General features: G+C 47.7%; 1 protein-coding gene across 2 annotated transcripts in view; it reads left to right on the forward strand.

Annotated features, from left to right (window-relative positions):
• The window catches only part of CD58 (CD58 molecule), a 36,719-nt gene extending 28,655 nt beyond the window's left edge, over positions 1-8,064 (forward strand). The window contains exons 5-9 of one of the 2 annotated variants that reach the window (XM_055140468.1): positions 1,922-1,957; positions 2,474-2,536; positions 2,665-2,751; positions 2,966-3,028; positions 3,384-8,064. In XM_055140468.1, the coding sequence (XP_054996443.1) occupies positions 1,922-1,957; positions 2,474-2,536; positions 2,665-2,751; positions 2,966-3,028; positions 3,384-3,391 (257 nt within the window). In that variant the 3' untranslated portion in view covers positions 3,392-8,064. The remainder of the gene's footprint in view (positions 1-1,921; positions 1,958-2,473; positions 2,537-2,664; positions 2,752-2,965; positions 3,029-3,383) is intronic. The other variant, XM_055140469.1, reaches the window with a different exon arrangement.
• The last annotated feature ends 6,328 nt before the right edge of the window (positions 8,065-14,392 follow it).

Consider the following 14,392-nt stretch of genomic DNA (forward strand, 5'->3'; position numbering starts at 1 on the left):
GGTCAAGGCAGGTGCCTAGTATGTGCTTGACCTGGGTTTGATTCTTAGTACTATCTGGTCCCTGAGCATCATCAGCTGTAGCCCTAGAGCCCCTGAACATCACCCTGTGACCCAGGTCACTCTCAGCAGTACAGGCCTGAGTAGCATCTCATCCTCCAGCCTTGCACTGGCCAGCATTGCTGGTGGGGGCCTCCTGGGCACTACTGGGGAGTCTCCCCCACTGCCAGGAGTTGTTGTGTAGTTTTCAGTGCCAGGGGTCATGTCCAGAGCGTCACACATCCTAAGGATGTATCCTAGCACCAAACCACATCCACAGTCTAAAACAGTTATTTTAATGTCCAAATGAAGGCAGGATAATGAATCATTCTTCATAACAGACTGGTCCTCAGAAACTGAAATTATTTTCCACTGATTACAATTTTGTGGACCTACCACCAAAAGACCTGATCCAAAAGAAGGTGACACTGGTAGCCACGTAATTATAAGAATGATTGACTTGAAAGTCTTGTTCAGTGAGGAGAAAATTGCTGCAGGGGGTAGTACTGAAGAAAATCACTTCAGGTTAGCTATATAGCCTGAAAACAATTGTTCTAGAAAAAACACTGTATTTGAAAGCATCTCCATGCTAAAAGTCATTCCTTGGATCTGACTGTGGGGCCCGACTCCTTATGTGCTCAGCTAAGCCTGTGCTCTGGGTGAGGGCCGAGGCCTCTCGGGAGACTGCTGCCTGTGTTGGGGGCAGGGGGCTGCGTCTCTGCATTGTCACCACACGGCAGGTGGCAGCCACCAACACGTGCCTGCTCAGTGCTGGGAGCCTACAGTGACAGGAGTGGAAGGGTATGGAACACAGGCGGGTTGTCAGACTCAGTGTGAGGGAAGAACTATAGCATTCCTCACGGTTAATGTGGATGATATTGTAATTTTGAGGTCTACTGAGATAAACCCTGGAAATGACTCTCCTGTGCCTCTTCTTAATGTGGCTGCTGAAACTTTGAAATTAATAGGGCCAGGAAAGTGCCTGGACACTGCCCACTGCGGCTCCCACAACTCACAACAGGAAACTAGACTGGAGGGACAGTGCAGGGGAAGCACTTGCCTGGCATTGTGGCCAGCCTCAGGTTGGTCCCAGCACTGCGCAGTTCCCTGAGCATGGTCAGGGGCAGCCCTGGTGGCTCCCTGAAGCACCACAGCCCACTTGGCAGGCTCTGCATCCTTAGAGCCCTGCAGTTAACCCTGTAGGTATCCCTATAGGGTTATTAGCCACCAAATACTGTGGGCTAATGGGAGTGGGGGGGAAGGGGAAAGGCTGCTTGGGAGGCCCCTAAAGTATTTTTAAATAAAATTAGGGCCAGCATCTAAGCTCCTTGCCTTGTACACAGATGACCCAGGTTTGATCTCCAACATCCCATATGGTCCCCCAAGCCCCTGCAAGAGTAATTATTGAGTGCAAAGCCACGAGTTAGCCCTGAACATTGCTAAGTGTGGCCCCCAAACCAAAAATAAATTAGTAAAATTAAAATGTTTATTACTTAGGTGGTTCTGTGATATTTCTGCAGAGCAGCACGACTCCAGACTTCCCGGGGCCCTGTGCAGTTAACTGTTTACTAGTAGCTGTTTGATGTCACATTCTGTTTTGCGGGGACCTTCCTAAGTGGGGCTTAGGAGGCCCAGAACCCTCCTCCAGTCCACAGGCCGTGGGGTGAGGGTTACCCATTGGTGCTCTGGAGCCTCCAGGGTCACACACAGGGGTGCTCGCGGGAACCAAATCCACCTGTCCCTCCAGACAACTCACTGGGCTGACCGTCAGCTATTTGCTCTAAGCTCCTGGAAGAGCAGGCAGTCTAGACGGACAGGTTCTGGGTGTGAAACTTCAGCTTCTCTTTTCAGTTCTTTCATTGCAATGACATTTTCTTATCTGTAGGTATTTACACCTGTGTACGAAACACTAGATCTCCAGGTAAGTAACTGAAGACTATGCAGAGGGTATGTCATATGTCAAGCCTCAGAAGGGGACCAGCCCTGAGAAGTGGGTATTCTGGGGGTGCCAGATTCTACTTACCTGTTGAACAGTAGGAAGAGACATCAGCAGGTATACTAGCCACAGGGTACTCCCCAAGGGGCACTAACCCAGGGGTACTCCCACAGGGGTACTCACCACAGGAGTGCTAATCACAGGGGTACTCCTGGGGCACTAACCTACAGGGTACTTACCAAAGGGGTGCCAATCACAGGGGTACTCCTACAGGGTTACTAGCATCCTCTTGTGCCCAGCTGTGTGCCAGCTGCTTCCCATGTTGAATCCTCCGGGGAGCCGCATGGTGTGGGGGGTTGGAGCATGGTCTTGATCCCGCTTGCTTAGAGATGTGAGTGTGTGACTCAGAGCACCTCACGTTGCTCATGAGAGCTGGAGCTGGGATAGGAATCCGGGTCTTCAGACTGCAGCCTCCATCACACAGCCCTTATCTCCCCTCAGGAAACGTGCACCAAACTTCAGAATCACTGCCGGAGCCAAAGCCAGCCTGTGACAAGAGGGAAGGTAGGGCCTGGGCACTCACTGACACAGCAGAGCCCAAGAAGCTAAGGTTACCAACCACGGGAGTTAAGAGCTTTCATAGTATTGTGATTATCATACTCGCCTCACCAACCACAGGGGTATTTCCACAGGGTACCAACCACAGGGATACTCCCAAAGGAGAACAACCACAGGGATATTCCCACAGGGTACCAACCACAGGGATATCAACCACAGAGGTACTCCCACAGGGGTGCTAACCACAGGGTACTCCTATAGGGTTACTAGCCACCTGTTGTGCCCAGCTGCTGTGCCAGCTGTTTCCCATGTCAAATCCTCCAGGGAGTCACTTGCCTAGAGACGTGAGTGTGCGACTCAGAAAGCTGGAGCTGGGATGGGAATCCGGGTCTTCAGAATGCAGCCTCCATCACACAATCCTCCTTATCTCCTCAGGAAACACGGACCAAGCTTCAGAGTTACTGCAGGAGCTAAAGCCAGCCCATGACAAGCAGGAAGGTAGGGCCTGGACACTGGTACCAGGAGGGACCCCTGTGGCTTAGGGCTGTGAGAAGGTGACATATGTGGGTCAGTGGATATCACAGGGATGGAGAACAGTATTGCGGCTGGCAGCATCTATCATTTTTTTCCCTGAGGAATTTCAGGATTTTCCTTGTTTTTGTTTTGATTTCTGGGCTACACCCAGCAATACTGAGAGGTTACTTTTGGCTTTGTATTCAGGAATCACTCCTGGCGGTGCTCAGGGGACCCTATGAGATGTCAGGATTGAACCTGAGTTGGCCACATGCAAGGCAAATGGTACATTTGCTAACTTTACCTGCTACTAAGAGGAACTTTTTATTTCTTGTTTTAGATGAATGATAATAGAGGATGGACGCAGGTGTATTGTGAGTTGACTCGGGCATTGCAGAACCATTCAGGTTACAGTTCAGTGTAACCATGTCTGAACAAACTCTGGTGGCTTCGCCTGCAGCCTCTGAAGACACAGTCGCTGCAGTCACTCCCCAGCTGCAGCTCCATACCCCGACCTCATCCCAGCCCCCAAAGTAACAGGGAACTATTAACGGATGCCTCAGAATCATCAAGATAAACTGTTGGCAAACAACGCCTTTTGCACAGCCAGAACTCAGCCACTCTGCCAACCCACTGCCGGGTGTCTGGCCAGTCCACATGTGGGCACTTTGGAAAGTAGGTGGCCTCCTGGTGTTGGCAGGATGGAGAGAGACAGGTCCGAGCTGCCTGTGGCCAGCATTGGAGGTCTGGTGGTGGACATTACTGCAGCAGATGGCTAGGTGTTTCCAGACAACCAAGTCTCCAGGATGTTGTTGAGTCCTCTCTGAAGAAGCAGTAGCTGAGAACTGGGCGTGCCGGCCAGACACTACTTGTGCTGTCACAGCAGCTGTCTGAGCCACTCCTGAGTGGGCCTCTGAGTGGGCCGTGCAGGGGTGTCTTTGGAGCACTTACCTCTACATCTCAGGGAAGACTCCGCAGTTCTCTGTGTTCAGTTTGGAAGCAGATCTGGTGCCGAGTGTAGGGTGGATTGTGGGGATTATTTTATGCTCTAACTGCATCCCCATAGGACGTGACCCAAATGCCTCACATCCTATGCTCCCAACTTGAGTCACAGCATCTCCCAGTAGAAAACCAAATGCCTTAAAAGTTCAAATTCAGTGACAAAATGAATGAGAAAGGATTGTCTTCAGAAGTCGATCTTAAAGACTTAGAAGTGGGAAATCTAATAGTGAATTAAAAAATAGCAACTATGCAGGAAATCAGTGTGCTGTATCAAATGAAGTTTAATTTGCTGTCAAACATGAGCAAAATAAAGGACATAAAGGAGCAGAAGGAATTCTTCACCTGACTGAAGGTATAAAAAATTCCAGAAATGCTGCATCTAAAAGCATGCTGAAGTGAAAGTCTCCATGGAAAATAGAGCGAGGGATTCAGTACATCAGAGAAAAGAATGATTGGGGTTGAGGATAAGGTTCCTGTAACGACTCAAAAGGAAGAAAGACAAATGAGATTTAGGGAAGAATGATGAAATCCTGAAGAACTAGAAGAATCAGACTCCATTTGTAGAGGAAATATAAAAATAATGGGTTAATCAGAAGGCAAGGAGAGTCTTCTCAAGGAAATCACAAGTGAGAACTTCCTGATCTGAAAGAACTAACCACAGGCATTCAGAAAGGTGATAAGAGTACCACAGAATCTAAATTAAAAATAACTTCGAGGGGCTGAAGTGATAGCACAGCAGGTAGGGCATTTGCCTTGCATGTGGCCAACCCTGGTTTGATTCCCAGTATCCCATTTGGTCCCCTGAGCACTGCCAGGAGTAGTTCCTGAGTGCAAAGCCAGAAGTAACCCCTGTGCATCACTGGGTGTGACCCAAAAAGCAAAAAAAAAGAAAAAACAAAAAGCTTCAAGACTAATAATAAGCAACAAACTGCCAGGGTAGGTGAAAACAATGCAGACTCATTGCAGTAAGCAAAGCTCCAAATAAATAATCTCAACTTGCATTTGAAGAATCACAGAACAGGCCACAGCAGCAGTACAGCAGGGAAGGTGCTTGCCTTGAACACAGCTGATCCGGGTTCAGTCCCCTGAGTCCCACAAGGAGTGATCCATGAGGGCAGAGCTGTAGGGTTTAGCTGAGTGGTAGAAAATTTTGTGCATGTGTAAGATGTGTACAGTTTGACCGATAAGAAAAACATTAACTGATAATATGCCTTGGTTTCTACTCTGTGACAAATTTTTTATGACTGTGCTGTTGAAACTTAAATAAGTGTAATGGGGTCAGAGTGATAATACAGCAGGTAGGGCGTTTGCCTTGCACGTGGCTGACCTGGGTTCAGTTCCCGGCCCATATGGTCCCCCATGCACCCCCAGGAGTAATTCCTGAGTGCAGAGCCAGGAGTAACCCCTGAGCATTGCTGGGTGTGACCCAAAAAGCAATAAAAAATAAGTGTAAATGGAGTGTTTAGAGATAACCAAGAGGTTCTGCTACTTTTTTTTCTGATTAAATGGAAAAGAAATGGGGTTGGAGAGATAGCATGGTGGGTAAGCTGCTTGCCTTGCACACACCCAACCAGGGTTCCATCAAGAAGAATCCAGAATGGATTTCTTCAGTTAGAGTTAAAATGATCTCATCTTAATATATGTTAATTATAGTAATATTACTATTGTTAATTAGTATTAACATATTAATTGTTATATTATACATGTTATTGCTGCCTTCTAGAGATGTCTACCCTATGAAATATGGCAGAAATAATTCTCTTTGCATTTTTGTATTCCAGATACGATGTGAAACATTGTGTCAGATATTTTCCTATTACCTTACCTACTTAAAAAACATGCTGATGTAGAATCCCTATGGGAGGTTTTATTTTAAAAAACTAAAATTTGTGGGCTGGATGTCAAACACTTGCCATTCTTGGTTCAGACGGCCCGACCACTTACTGTTCTCTGACCCCACCAGGGGTCACTGCTGAGCAAGCCCTGAGCAAGCCCTGAGCACCGACTGGTGAGGCCCCCAAACAAAAAATTCTAAAATTTCAAAAATTTTTTGTAAAATCTTTAGAAATTTTAACTGTTAATCTTGACATGCCTGTGAAATTTAAGTGTTTGTGAGGCTTTTTTTTTTTTTTTAAGTTTGAATCATAGGTCACTTGCCTTGGTGCCCAGGGCTGTTCCCGGGCTATTCCTGGCCCTGCAGTTGAACAAGCCTCCAGTGTGCAAAGGAAACTAAGAATAATCTGAGTCATCTTGCTTCTTTATTTTATTTTTTGAACCACACCTGACACCCATGGGGCCATATGGGTTGCTGGGGTTTGAACCCTGATGGGCTGTGTGCAAGGCAAGTGCCCTACCCACTGTACTATTGCTCTGACCCCAAGCCTTAATGATTTTGATAATGACAAGCAAAGTTGGAAGGTTGGTGTGCTGATTAAAAAAAAATCCTAAGAAAAGTCATAGCTAACTATAGATCTGTCTTTGCAAAAGACAAATGAGTAATATTGCTATCCAAATAATTTATGTGATCAAACAATTAACATTCTTTGTCACCCTGTACTCTCCTACCTCCTCCCCACCATCCCACACAAATTCTAGAGACTCTTGGGTTAAAAAAAAGCTAAAACTGGGACCAGAGAGCTAGTGCAGAGGGTAGGGCGCTTCCCTCATGCAGACAGCACAGGTCCTATCCCCGGCACCCATATGATCTGAGCATCTCCAGGAGTAGCTCTTGAGAGTGGAGTCAGAAGTTACCCCTGAGCATCTCTGGGGTGACCAAAAAGAAAAAAAGGGGAAAAGCCCAAAGGCAAGGAAAGCCAAAATGGCCCAGGACGATCTATGGGTGGTGAGGTGCGTGCCTGCAAGCACCCTGGCACCTTTGAACACAGGCCAGGAGCAGCTCTGGTGTGGCCAGCATATTTTGGATGGCTGTTGCCATAGTCCCTGATAGAAACCTCCTTGCTATATTCTTTGCCTGCAAGAACACAGCACCTACACAGCCAAGGATTTCACCCCTGAGGCAGATGTCACAGGCCATGAGAGACCCAGAGTGAGCCTTCCCACCACCCTGTGTTCTCCTCATTACCATAAACTTCTCATTATCATACCCATCACCATAAGCACGCCTTATTATTGTACCCATCACCATAAACTCATTACCATATAATTATCATAGATGCTCCTCATTACCATCCTAAGCCCCTCCCACCATCATTTCCCCCATTCTCTGTACAAGCCTTCTGGGTGATCCCTACTGCATGTACTCACCTTCCTCCCTCCTGAATCTACAGTTTTCTGAAAAGTAGCTAGAATATGAGTTGCTACATCACCATAACCCTGGGTTTAAAGCCAGGCCCCTCTTCCTCGGTTTCCCCAGTTCTCTTGCAGCCTTGCTCTGGTGGAAAGGCTTGAGGTGTAAAACATTTTTTTCTGTTTTGTTTGTGGGGACACACCCGGTGATGCTCAGGAGTCACTCTGGTGACTCTGGTGGTGCTCAGGACCATATGGAATGTCAGGGATGGAACCTAGCTGGGCCACAGGCAGGGCAAGTGCTGCGCACGCTGCCTATCACTGTAGCCTTTTTTCTAAGACTCAGAAATGTATTTCATGCTCAAGTGCAATTTTAATAAAAGGGACCAACTTAGACTAGTAAACTTTTGTGACTGTTTTGTAGACTCCTTTCTTTTTTGTAAAATGTATCTGGGTCAAAGATACAGTACAGTCGGTAGGCACTTAGTTTGTTTATTGCTAAGGGTTTGATTCTCTGAGCCTGCCAGCAGTGATCCCTGAGCTCAGAACAGGGAGTAAGCTTGAGCACCCCTGGGGGTGGCCCCAAAACTAACCTGTTATCTGCTGTATGCAAGTGTGAGATAAGGGCATTGTTTGCTGTAAACAGATATTCAGAGAAAGTTAAAAACTGCTTACTATTATATCTGGGTTCTATTTTAATGGGGGTTTGCTAATATTTTTGAAATAAAAGAATGTTGGATTCCTTTATTTTTAAATAAAAAATTTTTTATCCACTTTATTGGTGCCATTCACTGTGGCTGTGGGCGGTGGGTAGGAGAACATTGTAACTGGTGAATCACATCCAAGTGAAGGATTCAGCAGCTCCTAAATCTGGAAGTGAAATCTGGCCAGTGTTGGGAGCTGCAGAATAGAGTGGCCCCACCAGAAAGAGCCATAACCACCACCTTATCTAGGAAGTGCCAAGCGTCCAGACACCTAAAAGGGCATGGACAGCCCCAGACTGCCACCATCTGTCAGGCTGTTCCCAAGATCCCATTGCTGTGCATTGTGGGGACTAGTTTCTGCCTCCCACCCAAGATTTGGGGGGAGTGTTGTGCTGGGGTTGAATTGAGAAACGTGCTGCAGGAGATGATGAAGAAGCAAAGTACTTTTATTAAGGAAATATGATGAAGAAGAAAGAAGAGAGAGCTGTGTAAAGGGAAAAAGTTCCACACCCCAGGTTGAGACGCAGGTGACACCCAAAGTGGAGCCATAGGAAGGGAAGAAGCTGCACACCCAAAGCAGAGGGTCTGGGCAGAGGCGGGTGGAGGTGTGCCTGGTCTTCATGAAGCTGGTCTCCTAGGCCCTTTTCCCAGCAGCCTTGGTCGGAGCTAAGAGTCCTTTGTTAGGGTGTTTTCAAGGAAAGGGGACTTTGTGGTCTGCATTCAGGCCTATTAGAGCCTCTAGTTCCTGCTGAAGTTTCTTTCTTTCCAGGGGGTTCCTCCTGCATTTGGGAAGGCATCACTCAGAGTTAGGCTTAGTTCCTGCTGATCCACAGAGAGCACAAGCTTTGCCCATGGGAGGCCAGTGCTGCCTGTGCCCTGTGCCCCCAAACAGGCAGCTCACCTCTGTGGAGAAAGAGGGGTACCCTCTGCTGAGGACTTCCCACACGCCCCCACTCTCCCTGGACACAGGCAGAGGAAAGAACAAGCAGAGTCCCTCAGATGCCAGCCAGGGTCAGCAGAAGCCTTAGAAAGCAGAGGTCGCCAAGGAGCAGGACAGAGTGGTCCTTCCATTCCTCCCTGCCCTCTTCACCATGCTCAGTGCAGCGTGCATCGATGCAGGGGTGTTCTTCCTACACCTTGCTTCCCAAACAGTGTCTATCTTTAGGGAAACATCCTGTGAAAACAGCAGAAGCCTCATTCCACAGCCAGCAGCCTTCACTACCCCCTGCCCAGCCTCTTCTCTCTGTTCTCATTGTACACTCCCCGACTTCGACTCTTCTTTCCAAGAATATCTCCACTGTTCTCAGTGGAAGCTCTCAGGAGATGCCAGGTCCCTCCTGATTCACCAAGCAGACACTGACAGGCTAATGAGCTGTAAGCGAAAGAAGCTGGTTTCAAACCCAGCCAGTGAGGTCCTAGAAGCCAGTGAGGTCCTACAAGTCACACCGCCAAAAAATCGTTGCTTGTGTTCTTTCATGAGAAATTGTTCAAAGGGCACCCCCTGAAACCTTTCTCTGAGTCTTGCATTTGCTTTCTTGCCAGGAAAGAGTTTGTCTTTGATATGGGGCTTGGTTTAGCCACTTTCCTTGACCATGTGGCAGATAGGTCAAATGCCTAGCTTTGTTCTGCCTTCTAGACGGTGAAGGAAGAAAACTGATCTGGGAGACACAGCCAGCTTGGTGGCACAGTGGGAAGACCAGCAGCAGCGGCCCCAGCACCAGAACTCTGGTTCAGTACTCTCCATGACAGGGGTGCACTAGATTTACCCCCACCCAGGGCTTGGGCTACGCAGCCCAGGAATCACAGTTCTGGCTTCTGGGGCTGGCACTGGAGGCTGGCAAAGGGGCACTGCTCCTTTGGGTCAGATGGAGCTGGCAGGCGAGATGGAAGTGGGACCCAGCAGGCACATGTGTGTGTCCCAGGCTGCTGGCTCGAGTCTGAGCCCAGGGGACCAAAAGACTTCCCCTTTCTCAGTCTCCCTCCTTCTGACATCTTGTTGGTCTCCCACACTTCTTTCTCAATATGTCTTTCTGCCAGACAAACCAGTGACCCTTCTGCGTGCCTGTGACTTGATCTGGGCATGTGGGAATGAGTGGGGTGAGGAAGGCTGCAGGGAGAGTGGACATATCCCTGGGGAGCTGTGAGGAGGCCTGTTGGCCCCATCAGCCCAGTGCCCAGTGGTGTTTTGGTTTGGCCCCTCAGTGTTGGATTTTGTTTTGTATCACACTTTCTAATTCAGTGCAGACCCCTCCACTCCCTATTGTCTTGCTGCCTCTGTCCCTCATCCCACCAGATAACTGGTCTCTAAGTATGCCTGGGAAGCCCCAGAGCCTTGGGACAGGGTAAAAGATATGAGAGAGAGAGAGAAAGGGAGGGAGAGAGAGAGAGAGACAGAGAGAGAGGGGGGAGGGGAAGAGAGAGAGGGAGAGAGAGAGAGAGAGAGAGAGAGAGAGAAGAAAAGTGCCTTCCATAGAGGCAGGCAGTGTGTATGTGGGGGTGGGGGGCGGAAACTGGGGACATTGTGGGTGGGAAATGTACACTGGTAAAGGGATGGGTGTTGGAACATTGTGTGACTGAAACCCAATCATGAATAACTTTGTAACTGTATCTCACTGTGATTCAATTTTTTTAAAAAACGCTTTTTTTTGGGGGGTCACACCCAGAGATGCACAGGGGTTATTCCTGGCTCTGCACTCAGGAATTACTCCCATATGGGATGCTGGGAATCGAACCCGGGTCAGCTGCATGCAAGGCAAATGTCCTACCCCCTGTGCTATCACTCGAGCCCCAATACATATTTTTCAAAAACTAATTTTAAAAGAGAATTTAAATTATTACATGAACTTTACTAATTGAAGAAGTTTCTATTCTCATTTTCACTTCTATTAATATAAGTTTATTTACTAAAAAAAATATCAAATCAAAGTCACTTATTCTTAACCTTGTAGGATGTCCCTTAGCCCAGTTCCTTCACTCCATGAGCTCTGAGACAATGCCAGAGTAAGGGGTACTCCCTCAAATTTCCCCACAACAAGGTGAAACAAGAACTCGGAGCCCGGAGTAAGTCAGGTGTCCAGAGAGTGAGCATTCATGTCCTCCACGCCTGTTTATGGAGGAAGCACCAGGTACAGAGAATCCAGGTGAGCTTCTCCCCTGATCCAGATACCTTCAGGCCCTTCCTTCCTTGCAGGACTCAAATTGCTCAAGCTAGATGCGATGTTCTCTCTTTTGTCCTGGCTCAGAGCTACTGTGCCTGCCCAAAGATATCCTCTGAGCCCAGATCCCCTTTGCCTGCCTCTGGAGAGTAGGTTCTCTGCTGGAATCCCTGCTCCGTGCTGGGGAGGAGCCTCAGCCCACCCCACTGCCTCAGATTGTACAGCTGTTATACTCTGTATCCCTTCCATCCCACCCAGACTGGGGGAATGGCAATCAGGCCAGAGGGGACACTGGACAGTGATGGAGGTCCCAGGGCTCCTTGGCACTGCGGGGAGGGGGTGCAGTACCTAAACTTAAACACTATTATAATGTTATTACTTAAAACTATAATTTTTTCCAGCTATAATCCAGACAGACTCATCCTAGCAAAAACTACTTTTATGAACATTCACATCATTGAAGTTTCAAAACTACTCTGTATATTAGCCAGTGTCACCCTGTTTTGCAGACAGGGGATAAGACGTAGTGATGTGACATTTCCAGTCAGCTGGCAGGTTCGGGGATTTGAAGCTGGGTGGGTCTGTCCCAGCGCCATGCCAGCCCCCACCAGAGATAGGCTAGACGTCTGCTTACACCCACAGTCTGTGTTGTGTCAGCAAAGTGCAGCAAAATGAACTATAAAAATAAGGATGTGATACTCCAAGCCTCCCCCCACCTCCTCTCCACTCACAGCCAGTGCAGAATAATAGGCGAGAACCAAGGAGGAGGGTGTGACCCACAGACCCGCTAGCTACTTCCTACTCACGCACATAAGGCTTATTTGTCATGATGTTCCACTTCTCTGATTCCTGTATGTGACCCATATGTCCCTTCCATAAAACCCAGTGCTCAATTGGGTATGCTAGATGTACAGGAAAGAGAGTGTCACACTTCCAGAGACCACCACAAATGCATCTATTGACATGAATGTCACCTAGATTGAGATGGGTCTGAAGTAGACTTGGAGAAGTCTACTTCATCCCAGTCATGGTTGGAAGAATGTTGCATAAGCTGGGGAGATGTGAGAGTAAAAGGAAGAGGACTGTTTCCGGAAGAATCACGGTTTTTGTAAAAAGAAATTTATTAAAACATCATGATTGGGGCTGGAGCGGATATCACAACGGGTAGGTCATTTGCCTTGCATGTGGCTGACCCGGGTTTGATTCCCAGTATCCCATATGGTCCCCCGAGCACCGCCAGGAGTAATTTCTGAGTGCAAAGTCAGGAGTAACCCCGGTGCATCACCAGGTGTATCACTTGTAATCCCGTTGATCTTTGATTTGCTCAAGCGGGCGCCAGTAACATCTCCATTTGTCCCTGTCTCGTGCCAGTGCAGCCCAATGATATCTGCTTGCTCCAGGAACAGGAAGAGCCTCAAATCGTTCATTCAGGAATTTGACAAAGAAATCTGACCATCTAGTTGGTGGGCGGCCACGAGGTCTTCTGATGTCCCGTGGAATCCGTTAGTAACAGCTCTAGTTCAGCAGTCATCTCTGAATTGAATTACATGACCGGCCCATCTGATTTTTGATGCCTTGGCAAACAAGACAGCATCCCTGATTTCTGACCGTCGACGGAGGTCAGAACTCCGGATTCTTTCTCTCACTTGAGTGAGACATGATATTCCCAGCATAGCTCTTTGGATTCCTCTTTGGGATACCCTAATAGTGTTCTCATCCTGTTTGTGTAGGGCCTAGGTCTCTGAGGCATATGTTAGTGCAGGAAGAATGGTGGAATCGAAAAGATGTGCTCAGAGTCGGAGGTTCTTCATTCTCTTAACCACTTCTTCAATGCTCTTGAGTGCATTCCACGCTGCTCTCTTCCTCCTGCGCGGTTCTGGCACCAAGTCGTTCTTCATGTTGATTTCTCGACCCAGGTACACATAGCTGCTGTATTCGGGGATGTTCGTTCCATTGAGAGCAAATGGAGCTTCAGGGACCAGTTCATTTTTCATGAACATCGTCTTGTTGAGATTCAGCTGCAATCCGACCTTTCCATACTTGTGGTCGAAGTCGGTCAGCATTTGTGCCGCTTGGCTAATGTTTGGTGTTATGAGAACGATGTCATCAGCGAATCAGAGGTGGTGTAATTGCCGACTGTCTATCTTCACTCCCATTCCTTCCCATTCCAGTCATTGCATGATGTTCTCGAGGGCGGCACTGAAGAGTTTTGGTAAAATGGTATCATCCTGCCGCACCCCTCTTTTTACATCAGTGATCACTTCCTTATAGAATGGTGAGACCCTGGTGGTGAATCCACAATACAGCTCACAGGGGATTTTGATATACTGAGTTTGAATGCCCTGTTTGGTCAGGGCTTCGATGACCGCCTTAGTCTCAACAGAATCGAAGGCCTTCTTTAAGTCGATGAACGTTAGACAGAGTGGCATCTTGAACTCTCGCGAAACTTCAATGAGTTTGGTCACTGTGTGGATATGGTCTATCGTGCTGAATCCCCTTCGGAACCCAGCTTGCTCGCATGGTTGTCCTTCGTCTAGTGTTCTGCCTATTCTATTTGGGATGTAACAACAATTGGCCTCATTCACCTGTCACCAAAAGAGCCCCCAATACGGCAGCGTTAAGAAAGATGAGCAAGGAGAGGCTGAAAAAATCTCAAAGACGAACTAGACTGCCAAAACGAAGAAAGACTAAAATGATTGTACTTTCAATGCACAGACACTGGCATAAGAAGCATCCTCGATGGTGCAAGCGCAGAAGATCAAGTACTACATCATTGGTCTGACCAAAACAAGGAGACATCAATCACATCATGCCATTTTCGACACTGGAGAAGAATTGTTCCTCAGAACATGTGACAACAGAGGCGTTGGTGGTGTTGGTATCCTTGTCAACACGAACTTGGTCATAAGCATCGATTCATTCGAATGCCTAACAACCCAAATTGGATGATTATGCTTGAATAGATGTGGCTCACTGCCTGCAGTTTCTATCTTCGTTGTCTACGCACCAACTTCCAACTACGATGAAGAATAAATTGAGAGGTTCTACATGGAACTGGAGAAGTTCTATAAAGAAGACACACCTTCTACAAGATCATTGTTGGTGATTTTAATGCCAAGATAGGTCTGAGAAGGTTGTCCGAAGAACTCCACATTGAGACCCATGGCCTACAATGGAACGATCAGGATGAGAGACTGTCTGAATTCATCATGTCGACCAAGACCATCCATGGTAACTAACAG

The sequence above is a fragment of the Sorex araneus genome, chromosome 5, assembly GCF_027595985.1.
Source record: "Sorex araneus isolate mSorAra2 chromosome 5, mSorAra2.pri, whole genome shotgun sequence".
In the NCBI taxonomy this organism is placed as follows: domain Eukaryota; kingdom Metazoa; phylum Chordata; class Mammalia; order Eulipotyphla; family Soricidae; genus Sorex; species Sorex araneus.